This window comes from Pinus tabuliformis, chromosome 6 (genome assembly GCF_031772625.1).
Source record: "Pinus tabuliformis cultivar Carrire ecotype Pingquan chromosome 6, CPIR1, whole genome shotgun sequence".
Classification (NCBI taxonomy): domain Eukaryota; kingdom Viridiplantae; phylum Streptophyta; class Pinopsida; order Pinales; family Pinaceae; genus Pinus; species Pinus tabuliformis.
In genome coordinates this window covers 419734693-419752065 of record NC_142292.1, presented here as the reverse complement: position 1 = coordinate 419752065, position 17373 = coordinate 419734693, and the positions used below count along the sequence as shown (strand labels likewise).

At 34.1% G+C, this 17373-nt stretch overlaps 1 protein-coding gene across 2 annotated transcripts in view; it reads left to right on the top strand.

Annotated features, from left to right (window-relative positions):
• The first annotated feature begins 4451 nt into the window (after nt 1-4451).
• The window catches only part of LOC149259092 (uncharacterized), a 78608-nt gene continuing 65686 nt past the window's right edge, over nt 4452-17373 (top strand). Inside the window, exons 1-4 of one of the 2 annotated variants that reach the window (XM_089374874.1) lie at nt 4452-4672; nt 4817-4938; nt 5067-5271; nt 5389-5501. In XM_089374874.1, coding sequence (XP_089231000.1) covers nt 4603-4672; nt 4817-4938; nt 5067-5271; nt 5389-5501 — 510 coding nt within the window. In that variant the 5' untranslated portion in view covers nt 4452-4602. The remainder of the gene's footprint in view (nt 4673-4816; nt 4939-5066; nt 5272-5388; nt 5502-17373) is intronic. The other variant, XM_089374865.1, reaches the window with a different exon arrangement.

Genomic DNA, 17373 nt, shown 5'->3' with positions numbered 1-17373 from the left:
TCAGAAGTGCTGCAACGTTTCTGGATCTCCATCGATTCTCTCCGTTGTCGTCAAAAGAAGTAAGACGAAGAAATCGCTCACGGTGTCTTTGTCGCAGGTCATAATCGATGCAAGGAAAATAAAACCATGGTAAATTGAAACTAGCGCTCAAGCAAAAATGCAATAATCTATTCCAACTCCGGCATCTACACAAAACAATTTCAAGATTTACACAGGCATCAACACAGTGGCAGGAACCGTATGCCGACACCATCGATTCTTCTCCAAGCGCGTAGCCGCATAAAACTAGACATACTGCTATTTAACTGGCCAGCCACAGATATGTCAGCCCTCATAGCGTAGCTATGGTCTGCAGCTCCAAAATGACTTTAATAATCCAATGGACATCAAAAAAAACTTAATGGACAAACACACTCATTATTTCTCTTGGCGGTGGAGGGGTAAGGCAGCGGTCTTTACGGGTTCTCATTCTAAGATAAAATTTGATAGTTTTAGCTCTCATACCCAGATAAAATTTGATAATATAAAATTATTTATGGATCAATTAGATATTACATATATACCAATTATTTATGGATCAATTATGATATTACATATATACAAGAAGTGGTGTGTCAAGATAAGAGATTATCTTGAACACAAAATCAATTGGTTGTGAAAATATTTCAATCACACGATCAAACTAAAGACATATAGAGATAACCACTCCTATAAAATAAAAATAGACTTCCTTATATAAAAAATCACAACTAAAACAAATAAGAATTACATTTTCCCACTTACCCATTTCTTTATTTACATTTTCCCACTTACCCATTTCTTTATTTCCGATCCTCACTCACCCTAATCAATCATCCCGATCCTAACATTGCATCTCATTAAAAAAAAAGAATAAATTGGACAAAGTTTTGGTCAAAAAAAACAGTAAGATGAAAGCCCATCTAAGGCACTGGCCTCGCTGCTGATTTACACAGCTCTAGTGCTTTCAACATCATTCTTTCAAGTTTACATTGTTCAAAGCTGATGCCTGGACTGACCAAGCTTGAAGTCAGGAAAGAGAGAATAAGCGAAGAGAAAATTTTCCTTCGATAAACGCACGATTACCTGCTAAGCTACCAGCGATAGATGAGAAGATGACGACCAGTGGCAGGAGCAGCAATCACATTACACGACGTGGAGATCCACATCAATAGCCCCTGATGTCTTGCATAAAAGTTAACAATACTGATTCAGGAAGTAATTTAAAGAAATAAATTAATATGAAAATAGAAATTACCTTCGCTGTGAAGTCATAGACAGAGGAAGGAAGTTTTGATGAGCCCCCAATGATGGCTTAAAAGTATTATAAGTATATTTTTGATTTGATTCAAGAATAAACCAGGAGAAACTGCCTAGCCGTAGTCCCTGCCCATATGCAATGTCAGTTAGCAATATAAAAATATAAATTTATAGTTGAATAAGATATAAACATGTTTTTTTACCCTATAATATAATCATAATATAATTATCAAAACACTTTTGGAAGCTGAAGTGTTTTGCCTTCCCTAAGGTTTAATAATTCAGTGCTTCCATTGCGTCGAGGTTTAATAATTCACTGCTTCTTTTTCTCTCTTAATTGAAGGAACATTGTTAATGTGAACATATTTCACACTAATTAATTTATAATGACGCTCCCTACGTCTTGTAAGAACTAAGTTTTAGCTCGATTATTTTATATATCAATATATCAATTTTCTTGTGTTGTATTTGCTTTTATTCTTTTCATTTATTTCATTAAAAGTATTAATACCTTTCAATCATGGGAAGAATTTAGATATCTACGCTAGGTGAATACATTGGTAAGAAAATACAACCTTGCATGGTTTACATGTGTTCATGCTATCAATCACTTCAGCTATGGCAATTTGTAAAGAGCCTCTTTCTTTGGTCTTGTGATTATTGACATAAACCAGAAAAAAAGTGCTTGAAAATGTCTTAAATTATTTAATGATAGATGCTTTTATTGATTGCTGGGCAAATTGGCAGTTGAAAAGTCCTTTTCCTTTTCAACCTTGGGCTTTGTCATCCACCATGGATGTTGCTCATGGCCTTTTTACTTGTTATAAAAAGCTGACTCTGAAAATACATTTTATTTATATAGTTCTCCAAATTTATATAAAGCACGGCTAACTTTGAGGTTCTGGCATATAAATCTAAAACTTAATTTATCATTCCAAAGTGGTTGGAAAGGGCCCTTTGAGGTAGTGCCAAAGCTTTAACGTGATATTTCAAAGCTGTTTGTAAGTTTCAGAATATATCTTTTGCAGAGGCTACATTTTCACTTTTCCTAACAAACTAAATGCAAGCTCTTTAAACTTGCTATTCTTTGAATGCATCGCTATTCTATTGTCACTCTGAATCTCTTTGTGCATGTTTCAAACAAACAGCCCTAAAACATAGTCTTAGAGAGTCTGCAGTACTAAATCCAAACATTGATTTTTTCACCGCTATAGCGAAGCTCTGCTTGAGTCTGCAGTACTAAATCCAAATATTGATTTTTTCACCGCTATAGCGAAGCTCTGCTTAATATGCCATACAGTGGAATGCCGGGTAGCTTCCACAAAAATCTTCGTAACTTTTAACTACTTCAAAATATAATAATTTTAACTTTCAAACCATTAAATTATCTCAAAATAAATAAATGCGCATAGAAATTCAAGAACCATATCAAAACTGGTTTAAACAAGTCAATGGTATAATGTTTCGTTCATAGCTTGCGGTTTGCTTTGTTTTAGCTTTTTGTAAAACTACTAATGCTTTGCTATTACTCTGGGAAAAATAAGCCTAACAGGGTTAATTATAATACACAAATTCCATGTTGATTAATCGCAAAATTTAGATTGTTAGTCGTAGTGGGATTTCTCATCTCCAACCCTATTTTCATTGACGACATAGCGAATGAACCGTTAATATCAGTGTACTTGAGAGGCTATGACTATCAGACCGGGTGGTTACATCGGAAAAACCAATGACTATTTTAGTTTATTTAGAATTAATAAAGTGAGATTAATTAAATGGAAGGATTTATGTGATGGAATATTAGAAAAATTAATAAGAAAGCAATCACTGAAAAGGCTGGATAATCAAATGGGATAATTAAAGCAATGACTAAAGAGATATCGACTTAAAATGCAGGAGAAGCCAAAGCCATGCCTAAAACTCTAGTTCAGGGAGAGTTTTGGAGAGATTGAATTATTTGGAAGTCTCCTCTTCTTTCTTTGGTAGAGTGAGCTCGTCCAGCGAAAAGAAGTTTCACAAGAACCAAGTAGAGTCTGACAGGATATATATGGTCAATAAAAATATAGTTATCAAGTTGAATTCAAATTCGGATTTGAATTTGATAGCAGGAAAAGTTCAAAAATATATATGTTAAATATTTAAATATATATTTTTTTTATTGTAACAATAATGTTTTATCAATTTTTTCCATTTATTTTGAAATTTAAATCATTTTTAATATTTTTAATCAATATAAACAATTTTAAAATTAGAATTTATTTATCAAAACTATAACCACATTTATTTTAGCTCCAAAAGCTCTCTTCTTTTAAAAAAAAATACATGAAAAATCATATTGTTGCAGGAGAAACTAGAGTAGAAGCGCTTCCTCAGTGATATGGATACCATTATTGGTTGACCATGGTCTGCTTTCTTTCTGTCTGTGCCAACTTCCATGGAAAACAGAGGATGCGAGAGCAACGTTGAAGTGCCACTGTTAGAATTTTGAATGAGAGGGTGAGAATGCATTACACAATGCAAGGGTGTTGTTTATTCAGGAAATTTTAAGGTAATTTTTTTTTTCCAAGAAATTTAATTCCAAGAGCTTTTAAATAATTTTTATTTAGTGAAATGGATTTCGCAAAATTGATTATTGTAATTAAAATTTCCAAAAAAATTTAACATTTGTAACCCCAAACTATGGTATTACAATTTGCATTCTAATTCCTTATGGACGTCGGCTGTGGAAGCGAGGTCACCTTGAAAACCACAACGAAGTCTGAGTTGCTTACCGTAGGATGTGGCTATCGGAATAAGCAATCAACGGTGATCTGCAAGGATCCAACCCACAAAAAGCGATAGCCGGCAAAGGTGCAAATAACGTTCCTTCCCTTGACTATCATTAATAATGAAAAACTGATAACATTTCTTATTTGCACCACAGAAAAAGATTCATAAAACGATGATGTGTAGAAAGTTGTCTTACTCTCTAAAAAAAATCTGAAAAATTATTTATTTCTGATTTAATTTTTATTTAGACGGATAATAATTTTATGTCATTCTATGATGAAAAAACCTCGTTTGAGCAATGTCCACTCATAATCTATTAAAATAAAAATAATTTTGCCACCGGCCATCATCTCATTCGGGGATCAGCTTCCGCATTGGTTGTTTACTCTCCATTTGTTATCCCTAACTATACGGCCATTAACAAGTGGAGAGTCATCAATCACGTATCCCCATTATATTTTCTGCTGTTGTTTCTCTAAATTAGTTAGCACCTGTTATACATACATCCATAGTATAACAGAGAGGTCACCCAGATTCAGAACAATACATACATCCATGGCTGCTGCGAGGCTTCTTTTGACAATCTCAGCCCTTCTTTCACTTACAGCTCTGCAAGTTGTTTACGGTACGTACAATTCATTTCATTTTACGATGTTCGTAGAGATTCTGTAATGCCTTCGTTGGTTACCAAATTATAGTAAGTGTTAATGGAGTTAACAATCTTTTAATTTATAGAGTACGCCTTACTCTTGGATTGATCCTTCATCAGGTGAGATTGTATGCGAGAAGCTGCCGGCAGAGATTTGCGCGTTTTCTGTGTCGTCTTCTGGAGCACGTTGTGTGCTTCAGAAGTCCATCTTGATGGATGGCAATGTACAATATGAATGCCAGGTGAGTTTATATCACTATCCATTGATAATTGATTATTCACATTTATAAATTCTATGTGAAGTACTGCATACATTTCTATTTTCTGCTCTCTGTTCCTCTTAATTGATTGGGCAATGGATGATGTGCAGACATCAGACGTTATGGCGGAGAGTCTGAATGAATTGATAGAAACGGAAGAATGCATGAAGGCTTGTGGGGTTGAGAGGATGACTGTGGGGATGTCTCCCGAATCTTTAGCAGAGGGTGTGTTTACAAAGAAGTTATGCTGTCCGCGCTGCTACATCAACTGCCTCAACATCATCGACTTCTACTTCAATGTTGCAGCAGGGAAAGGTATTCATCTTTATAGCAGACGTAAAATGGTATACTCCCTGGATATACTACATGATACATACCTGCAACGGTACATATATTCCTTACGTTGAATTTATTTATATACACTTTGAGCAGGTGTCTACTTGCCCCGCCTCTGCGAGGATCACAGAAGCCGAGACCGACGGATGACAACCGTAAGTGGGCGTATAACATTTCCACCGATAATTTCACCTCCCATTATTCCATAGGTACGTTTATATAAGATTCATTAAATTTTTTGAATCTAAAATAGACGCACGTCTCTCTGGATTGAGCAATAAAATAGATTTTAAGTGGTTTTGAATATATATATATATATACACGTGTCTTTTTGGGAGTATTATGGTGGGATTGTCGCAAATGTTTTTAGGTAGGACCAAAAACATTGAGGTGTCTCAATCTCTCGACTGTTTTTGGGTAAGATCAATCTGGTAGAGGTGCTATTTTCTTGGTTTCAATTCATACTTCCTACTAGCACAAATTTGCATATGAAGGTTTAAAAATATTGTTCAAGAGGTTATGGAAGGTGATGGAGAATTACAAAGAATCATAGTAAACTCATAATTATTTTTATGTGTATGTGAAGTTATTTTAGAGCTGTATGTATTTTTCTTCTTCATTTTGTGGTATCTTGAATTTAGGTCAAGTTTAGCGAAAAAAATTCATTCATGAAATTCATCTAGAAGATCATTGAGATGGGGAATTTGTTTTTTATAATCAAAGTATTGACAACCCTAAAATCAGGACAATTGCTCTAAGTATCTTCTTTTGTTAACACCATGGTTATTTTCGATGGGTAAGGGCTTATGTTAGCACATATGGCCCCTACCTCCAATAGTTCCTCAAAGACCATTTTTATTTTTATTATTTTAAGAAAAAAGATGTCGATAAGGATACATTTGGTGGTTTACTTCCCAAAATCAAGGGAATTCCATGATGATGCTCTCCTTGAAAAGGGGGTATTATCCTTTGGTATCTCAAACACCTGGTGATGTTTTCAAGGGCCAACAATGAATCTAGGTAGATTTCTTATGTTGGGTTATGGTATTAAATTGAATAATAATTCTAGAGTGGCCCTTCTTTAATAAATTATCCACATGGTGAAAGCTAACTATTTTAGGGAAGCCTACCTAAATCCCTCAAAGGGTCTTTAGATGTGCCCTTTATTGAAACTCATCTATGAGTTCTTTGAAATCTATTCTGACTAGTCCCAATGTGCATATCAATTCTACCCCTAATACCATATCGCATCATCCGTATCGATGGAAAATATATGGCTTTTGAGCTTATAGTCTCCGATTTGGAGTTTGATATTTTTACATGTTCCTCCACATTTCATCATACCTCAATTGAAGATCATGATTTGAAATTTATGCATTAGGTCTCTATTGAATGAAATTATGAGTACTACCACTATCAACTAGGTCTAAAACTTTTCGATGCTTGGTGTGTCCTGAGAATTTCTGTTGGGGAATGTAGTAGGGAAACTATTAATTCAATTCTCCTTATCCTTAATAATTTCTTGTGAACTTTATCTATCTTCTTATGTTTCTTTATTATATTTTTTCATCAAACAATTATCAAGAACAAAAACAGTAAAGACAATGGACACTTGGCTCCAAGCCAGGGAAAAACTCCTCCAAGGGGAAAACCCAAAAATAATCTCTTCTCTTCTTATAGAATCTACTTCAAATGAGAAAACCACGACCCAAATCTCAAGACCAAGACCCCCTCCAAGAACTAAGTTAGCCCTCCAAATAAACCCTTTCAAAAAGTCAAAATTCCACTCAAGTCAACAAGAGTTAGACTTCACGTCTGCTCCAAATTCAATTTCGGCTTGCAATTTCAAGACTTCGGACCTGCAGTGACTTAAGAATTTTGGCCTACAACTCTCAGTCTCCTGCAACAGATCTAAAACCCTAATCCTCTCGCATGTGTGACCAGAAAATGCCAAAATTTCGTCTTTCTCTTCTTTGCTAGGGTTTGCTCCTTGCTTTCTTCCTTCCTTGCTCTTCTTCTCTTGCATCTTCTCGCTTGAATGCAAATTTCAGAATTGTGTGTTAAAGGAGTTCAATTTCATCTTATATATAGCCGTCTTATGAGGTCAAATTAGACCTCTCTAGCTCGACTTGTCCTCAACTAGGGTCGACTTGTTCTTGAGGCATATTTGTCTTTCTAGACTCAAAATAAATCCTTTTACGTGATACATCTTTCCTAGATGGGTCTTATATACATGACACTGACTCTCTTGATTCATGACAACAAATATTATGACATGAAAAACCTTAAAAGCATGAAAAGCATTCTTTACCTAGAAGACTAGTCAATCAAAGCATGAAACCCATGCTTGAAAATAATAAATTTTCTTTATTCTTTTGCTTGATACACAAGATATACAGATTGACAAGAGTACAATGAAAATTATGAAGATCGAAACTAGTTACATTTTCCAACACTTTGTTTTAACTAGGGAGGTATTCATATTTGTACAATCGATACAAGGATATTCTCAAACTGAAAAGTTCTCATAAGAATCAGATTAGTAAGCCATCTTTAAGCATCAACATTGTCAGCATAGTAAGACCTTAACGTGAAAATCGCATACTTATACAAGAGCATAATGTTGGGAGGATTTATGTGAGATACCACACTACCTCTTCAAAGTACATACCCCATCCAGATGTTCACTAGATATGTCCTTTTAGGACTATTCCTATCAGGGATCCCCATTTCTCAAAGAATATTGGTCCTCTTCGACCACTCTTGTCTTGGATACCTATCTAATACTCAAAGAGCGTTGATCCACTTCTTATCTTGGATTTTATATCCTCAAGGAAATCACATATGCTTATCCAATCCTTGATTCACCATTTTCTCTCCATGGCCTTCACTTAGATGTACGACTGTTAGTCCTTGCCTAGTGCATGACACATGAATAAGAGAATACACATGTGATTTTTATCATCACTCCCTCTCAACTAGAGAGGAGATCCATTTTCCCACTTGATTTAGGAAATAGATCCTTGCTCCTTCAAAAATATTAAGGAGACTTCATACTCCCTCTAAATAATAGAGGTGATTCTTTCACTTCCTTTTAATTGGGAAGTCATAATCATAAGCTCTCTAGCTTGTTTCCATAAGTGTATCAACTACCAGTTCTTCATGGATATAGCTGCATGGCTCCTTCTTTACTTTGTATCTCATCATATTGAGGTTTCTTTCTTCCTGGATGTTGTAGAGAGATCTTCTCCCTTCAATCTTGTGACAATATTCAAGCCATAAATCTTTCATATCACTTTCCTAAAGTCATCATCAATGAAGGCATTATATTGAGCCTTATCAAACTTCAAGGTAGTGATAGCTCCCTATAAACATGAAAGTGATCTTTGTTGAAGTATGAACATGAGAATCAAGTTATCTTCTTACACTGATACCTTTCAATTCCATAATGATGATATAAACATATTTAGTTCACAATCCTTTAAGGATTATCGAAAACAATCACTCAATCCATATATTCTTTGAATCAAGTTTTAACACTAACAATTGAACTTTCCTCAACTGTCATTATGTACTTTTCGAACATCCTTCCAGGTAGCCAAACAATATCTAAATCAAATAACCAAAATATTATATATCATAATTACCTTATCATGATGGCCCTTTCATCAAAGTATTTTCTTATTTGTACCCTTTAAGATCAACATCCTTTAGCATGATTCTCCACATTGTACAAGAATCCTTCTCCATGCATCTATTTTAATTAGGGTGCCCATCGATCAAGCTAATTTGTTGATAGTTAACTCTCTTTCTTTCTTCCCAAGACTATACTTGATATTGATCAACATTCTTATATTTATGCCATGCAATATTATGAGAGAATATTTATCTCCATCCATTCCAAAGCATGTCAAATTTCTTCTTTTGAGCATCATGCATCCACATGGAAGACTTACTAAGTACTCTTTTATATCCAACTCTTTCTATATGATTCTTGTAGATACGAACCTTAGATTAGAGAATAGTTACTTAAAATATGCATACCTTTGCTTCCATATAATCATCTAGCCATCCTTTATTGAGTGTACTTGCTTCTTAAACCTATCAAAGATAGGTTCCTTTTCCGAGCAGTAGAAAGACTTTCATTATGCCCTTCACATTGCAACTTGACCATCTGCATTCCTTCATCATTCAGATGTATTGTTTGCATAATAGATGGAATATATATTAGTCATGTCATAATTATTTTTCCAAGAACCTTCCAAAATCATAGTTCTTATAGGATATTGATGATCCCTCTTTACAAAATGACTATCTCTAACAATATGTTAGAAAATTCGTAGATGAACTATAATATCCAATATGGTCCAATCTTCTCATTCTTTGATCGCTAGATGACTTTTGAAAGAAACTTGATTATGTAGATTCTAATTCTACTATCATATACTTCTAACTATGATGCCATGCTTTTACAAAACCAAGACTCTTCTAGAGAATGCAATATTTCATGCTACTCTAATTTCTATTTAAGAAAAGAAAGAAAAATTTCATAAAGAACTTGGTAGGGATGGAGCTTCCTTCAATAGTAGAAATCCTTGGGATCTTATCCTTTCAATTTATTCTCAGGTTCTCCCTTTTCTTAAGCTATGTGAGCTTCACTTATTTCCTTTCTTTCGTTTTTCATCATGTTCAGATAATCCCTCTTAAAGTGTCCATACTCATTGCATCCAAAGCATGGATTTTGGACATATATGAATTTCTTTGAACTTTCTAAACTTACCTTTCTTCATCTTCTTTAACCTTGCAATAAAGGCTTGATATTTTTCATTTCATTCAGTGTCATCCTTTGCCTTGATCCTAGATTCTTCCAAGATAAATTGAGCCCATTACTCATCAAAAGGTGTAGTACCTTCTTCGAGTAGATACTGTTGTGAAATTGCTCCAATCAATTGGCAAAGAATTTAATACATGAATATATATTTTAGAGTTAGAAACAGTTTCCCCGAGCACTTGCATCTGGTCTCTTATTTGTGATATCTTCCTAAGATAAGTGGTCATGTTTTCATCCTTTGAATTCCTTATTATATATAATTTATTCGTCAAGGAAATTTTTGACCTAATGTACTTATAAAGTTCAACTTTACCAACTTATCATACATATCCTTGGATGTCTTCAAATCAACAACAAAGGGGGCAAGATGATCTTTTATCGATTCAACAATGATGTTTTGTTCCCTCACTTCTCCCTTCTTGTATTTTTATAACTTTTGAATCTTCTATTTGTTTGGTACAACTACTTCACCAAGGACATATTCCATGACTTCATTTTCCATGAGTGCCAAGTCAATCTTGTTCTTCCATGCTAGGAATTTTACTGATCCAATGATCTTGTTGCTCTCCTTGAAAACTATAGCTATATTATATGTAGATTGAAACATAGAAAACAATACGATACTTACTTGTCAACCAATAGTTCTCTGTCTTGATGATGTCTCCAACTATCTTAATGTTTTGAAGACCTACAAGGAGACTTCAAAAAATTCCCTAAAATGATAACTTCTAGGATGCCCTGAACAATGATGTCTTTGAACAACCTCAAAGAGTGAATGATGATCCAAAGACTCTTTGTTGCTTCCTTCTTCTTCAGAACTTTCGATGAAATTTTTTTCTTCCTTCCTTTAATGAGAGCTTGATGATGAGGTCTTATTTAGTGAAATCCTCATGTAGTAATCTTCCTTCTAGGTCAATAGGTTTTCTTCTTCTTTCCTTGTGTACTTTTGAAAATGATTCCCCTTAACAAGAAAACCCTTCAATATTATCTTGGATTTTCCTTCTCTTGTGCACCTTAGCTATGAAACCATGTTGGAGAATGCAGTAGAGAAACTATTAATTCAAATTTTCCTTATCCTTAATAGTTGCTTGTGAATTTAGTTATCTTATTATGTTTATTTATTAGATTTTTTCATCAAAAAATTACCAAGAAAAAAGAAAATAAAGACAATGGACACAAGATAGGATCCAATCCAAGGAAAATCCCCTCCAAGGAGAAAACCTAGAAAGAATATCTTCTCCTCTTATATAATCTTATTCAAATGAGAAAACCAAGAGCTAAACCTCAATACCAAGGCATCCTTCAAGAACCAAGTCAACCCTCCAAAGAAACCCTCTAAAGAAGTTAAAAGTCCACTCAAGACAACAAGAGTTAACCTTGTTCAAGTATGATCCAAATTTAGATTTCAGTCTGTGATTCCAAGACTTTGGACCTAAAGTGACTTTTGAATTTTGGACTGCAACTTTCATCCTCCTGTGACAGATATCAAGCCTTAATCCTCTCACACATGTGACTAGAAATGCCAAAATTTTGTCTCTCTCTTTTATGCTAGGGTTTTCTCCTTTCTTTCTTCCTTGCTCGCTCTTCTTGTATCTCCTCTTCTTGCTTGAATGTGAATTACAAAAGTTTGTGTCATAGGAGGTTGAGTTCATCTTATATAGAGCCTTTTTATGAGGTTGAATTAGCCCTCTCTAGGTCGACTTATCCTTGATTATGGCTGACTTGTGCTTGGAGGAATATTTGTCTTTTGAGACTCAAAATAAATTATTTTACATGATACATCTTATCCGGATGGGTCTTATATACACGAAATTGAATCTCTTGACTCATGACAATAAATATTATGACATGAAAAACCCTAGAAGCATGAAGAACATGCTTTAGCTAGAACACCAATCAAACGAAGAATGAAACCCATGCTTGAAAATAATAAATTTTCATTCTTATTTTGCTTGACACATAAGATATTAATATTGACATGAGTACACTGACAATTATGAAGACCAAAACTAGTTACATTTTCCAATGGTTTCAAGGTTTCTGAAGTTGAAATAACCAAATGTATGTATGGAAATTAGAGAGCCATCATGAGGAAATGGAGGTTCGATATCTATCTAAGTTTGATTTTTGGTGTCTTAAACATATAACTCTTTTGTCTCTTTGGTAAATATGTCTTTGGTTAGTGTCAAAATGGACATATCAAATTGGAATAATTTATGTACTTTACACCTATGACCTAGAGCATATTTTTCATCACATACGTGTGAATAAAATATTTTGAATGCATTGTTGTTAGTTGCAAATAATGTAAAGGAATGTATATTATTCTTGAAAAAAACATGCTATATGTCTTTAATTTTTGTTGAGAAATTAAATGTATTGGTCACTTAGGTTTTACATGGCTAATATGAATGAATTTTTATTTTACATGGTTAATATGAAAGGGTAATACACTAGTATATGTGTGATCAATGTAAAGGGTTATAAGCCTAATTTTGTATTAATCAGAGGATTGGAGATAACACATATGAGTCAAAAAAAATTTGTTATAGCGCAAATAATTAAACAAGTGAGACTAGAATAAGCCCAGATATGCTCACAAGCATGATAGTGATTGTGCAGTTAAGGATCCTCCAAGCACTGATAGATATTTACAAGATTAGTAGCACATGATGGAGGATGTTTCTTTCACATCTTATCCATTCTAGAATGAGTAGGGGGAAAAGGGAAAATGGCAAGCAAGGAGAGAGAGGGAGGTAAAATGGTAGAAAATCTATTGGCCTACAAAACATAGTGACAGGGCCAAGTGGTGATAGGGGGACACCATTGGTTGACTCAGATGGTTTGGGACCTAACTACTAGGAGTAGAAATTGAATATTAAAAAAAGATGGAGACAGGATGAAGAGGACACATAGAGAACTAGAAGCCGAATCTTACAGTGAAAGAAGAGGCGAGATAGGAATTCAAAGGTCAATTTGGAAAGGTATCTATTGCAAGGAGGGAAGCACAATGAGAATCATGAGGATCTGTACCATGAGGATAGAAGGTCAAGGTTGTTGTATTATAGTTAAGTCCTTGTACTGTACCCTTAGCACCTAGGCTATCAATGTCTTTGCATCTACTGTGCATCCATATTTTTAGGGCATGGTCCAAAGGTGAAAATGAATCTTCTATAAATCAAACATAATTGAGACTCCTTTCTTGTCACTGCCATTCTACTATATCTCATACATCTACAAAAAAATAGGTGGTGGGGTGATCTTTTAATAATATCGTGGACTTGATTAACCACTTACCATTTAAGGGGGGCAAGGATGTTGCAATTTTTTCCTCCTGATACAAAAAATGGTTACGCATAGCCATTTGTTAGTCTTATTTACACCTAGAAGCAAAGAGCCTTACTACCATGACTATCACTTAACCAAATTCCAACACGTGTATTGTGAATTCTTAGAGAAAGATTTCATGCTTCACAACACTATATAATAAACTTGAACCCTTGGATTCTAGTGAAAAAAAGGAAAATAAGAGATTGCCTAGCTCTTTGGTGTTCTTGTATTTATTGAAGGTGGAGGATTGTGCCTCTAGAATCCCTCATCAAAGAATGGGTGGGAGCCTCTAGTTTTCATAAACTCACCTTAACTCACCTTCATTTTAGTATACTATGGATTCCAAACTTATGGTGGAGCTTTCTATTTTAGGATGGAGCAATACCTCTGGAATCCCTGAGTCATGTGAGGGTGGATATTGGTATCTCTGCAATCCCTCAAGGTTGTTGGGTGGAGGAAGACAACCTCTGAAATCCTTGAATAAGCTTGGATGTTCTTAAGCTAGTAGGGTGGAAGTGTGAAGAACCTTTAGATTCCCTAGTATCTAGTGGACTAGTCATTGAGATAGACGTCACATTCTAGGGGTGATAACTACATCATTAGTAGTTTGTCAATGGTTTGGAGGAGAATCTAGAACCAGATACCAATACCAAATATGAGACATACCTTGTTGAGTTCTTTATTGACCATGTGTACAAGGATACGCCACTAATTACAAAAATGAACTAGTGGATGTCCAATATGTAGTTTCTTGTTGTATATGGCCATTTTTGAGTTCACTAAGTGTGGATACTTTATCTATGCAGTCCCTTGTTGGTTGATGGGTGGATATTCTATTTGGAATTCCTCTTGGGGTGGAGATCAATCTATGGAATCCATGAAATAGGAAAGGATAGATATTTTTTCTTGAATCCCTCTCACGGTGGAGATCAATCTCTGGAATCCCTCTCAGGGTGGAGATCAATCTCTAGAATCCCTGAAATAAGGAAGGATCGAGACCATCTCTAGAAAAACCTCATTGACGAATGCATAAAATTGGATTTCCTTTGGAACCTAGTACAAGCGACATTTGAAATTCCATATGCAGGGTGGAGGTAGAACATACATCTGGAAAGTTTAGTGGATAGACTTAATAAGCTAGGGGGTGACAGTTGAACTGTTAAGAATCTACTGGTGGTTGGGAGGGTAATGACTGACCTTATTAGAGTGACCATTCAATAGCCTTACTACCTTTGGATTCCCAAATATGTCTAGACTATCCACTTTCCTATGCATGGTCTCCAAATTACAACACTAGGTATGTTTTCTCTAAGCACACACGCCTAAGATTAGTGTTGTCTGCAGGGTTCTAGAATAATGAGTGTGATGCTAGAATCATGTATAAGGATTCAAAATGGAACATTGATGTTAAATAAATATATACCATATGGAACTTTCCCATTCAAATAGCGTATAAATCTCCTTGCTATTATGCAAACCCTATGAGGGTCTCATTACTGCTTAAGTTTTATTTAACATTATAGTGGTTAGTGTCATGATGGAAATTGATATTGTTTGTTCATGAAACAAACTTAGCATGCAATAAAACAAGTAGGTTGACTATGGTAATTCATTCTAGGTATTCCCTTGTTTAAGATTTGTGCATATATACAACTGACTGTGGCATATTGTAAATTCTACTCCTAGTGTTTCATTGCATGGTCTTTGTGGAATCTCCTAGAATTTGCATGATATTTTCATTAAGGATTGTACAAATGTTAGTGGTTTTGCTGCCACCAACAGTTATTTGTCTCAGTTTTGCATACCTTCATTAAGGGTTGTGTAACTACTAGTTGATTGTTGTCATCAATACTCATTTTTCCTAATTATGTATACTCTCTTAAGGACTATGCATCTACCTGAGGGTGGAGAAGCTCATACTAAATTAGTGATATCAATAACACTTAACTTTCTTACATGGATAGAAATAGAAACTTGAGAATGTGTGTAAATTTTGTATCTACATAATGTATTTCCATATTGCATAGTCATAGGTTATTAATAACATATGTATGATTAACTAAATTCGAGCACGTGTTGTCCCACCATGATATTTTGGATATAAAAAAATGTGTTACTGTTACAAACTAGTGGTACGTAAATTCAATGTGCATTCATTTTTTATTCATGAATGGGCATGATGAAACGTGACTTAGAAGGTGAAACCCTTGTTTTATTGTTGGGAAGGGATAATTTACACAATAGCATGATGTTCTGAGCCCTATGAAACAGTGTTTTGGAATAGGGTCACCAACCATGCTCACTAGTATCTATTAGAAGTGTTTGTATAATGTGCATTGCAACTTCCATGAGCTACCTCACTAATTAAAAATAGATTTTTGTAGCATCTTCGTTAAATTCTATTATCATATGCTCTTAATTACATCCAAGTGTTGTTGTTTGTCTATTAGTGTGATGTATTGTAGTTACATATTGATGAATGAATATGAATATGCATAATCCATCTGCAACTCTATGTTTGGGTATATAGATTATAGACCTTGTTACAATTAGAGGGATAACTGGCACAACAAAGTATTATGAAGGAAGAGATTCACATGAGGTGCAATGTACATGACAACATGAAACATATAAGCTATTATATTCAACAGTCATTACAAAGCCTACCTATAAAGATAATAGAATATTGTGAATTTCAAATCTAGTTGTATTTACATTTTGTATATATTTCATAAGAATGATATCCCTTGAATGGGAAGGAAGTTGTTATGGTAGAATTGTTCGGGGACAGGATCCAAATGTTGGTGAAGGAAATCTAGGTCAATAGTTTTGGAATTATTCACTTGCTCAATATGTTTTACTCACCACTACAACAAAGCTACATTTTTTCCTTACATCTAGGATTTTCCTTCTTTTTAGTAGGGTTGCAAACCCAATAGGTGGTGTTCCTTATGTTAGGCAAGCATACATGCAACAATCCATGAAACCTATTGATTTAGGTGGTGCATATGCTCATTATTCCATTATAGGGATTCAAATGCCAAGCATGTCACCACCTACCACCTAATAGGCTTGAGTATTGCTCACCAATATGATAATATGGGGACTAATAACATTATTAAACCCGTGAATTTTGGAGATTTCCTTCCAGCAAGTAATATTGTTGGGGCTTGTTAAAATGAACTTTCTGGTGTATCTAGATAATTTAGAGGTGTAGATTTCAATTAATACCAAATGTACATTAGAATTTCATGTTCTTGATGCAAGTTTTGTTTATAAGAAATGAAAAAATTCACTTAGACATTGTCATTACTTGGCTAATCATGATGACTGATTTTCTCTGTATTAATTAAATACATATCTCAAAAAATATAACTTGAAGGGATTCCCTAAATAATATATTAATATATATATATATATATATATATATATATATATATATATATATATATATATATATACATATATATATATATATACATATATATATATACATATATATATATATATATACATATATATATATATATATATATATATATATATATATATATATATATATATATATATATATATATATATATATATATATATATATATATATATATATAGATATATATATCTATATATGTATATCAGGAGGTGTTATAATTCATATCGTAGCTCTCAGGTTCAACAATTTAACCTAATGGGCTCTATTGCGAAAGGAATGAACAACTAAATCTATACGCCTAGAATCAAGAGAGTGACCATATTTTGCCAACTCTCGAAGATGTAGGAACCTGAAATACAATTAGGTGAATGATCATCATGGTTTGTGATGAGCCTCATCATTAGGTAACTCTATGGACCATAATTCACCTCCTAGCTTAGTCAAATCAACTCTTCTCACAATTTATTACATGTTTTGATTATATTTT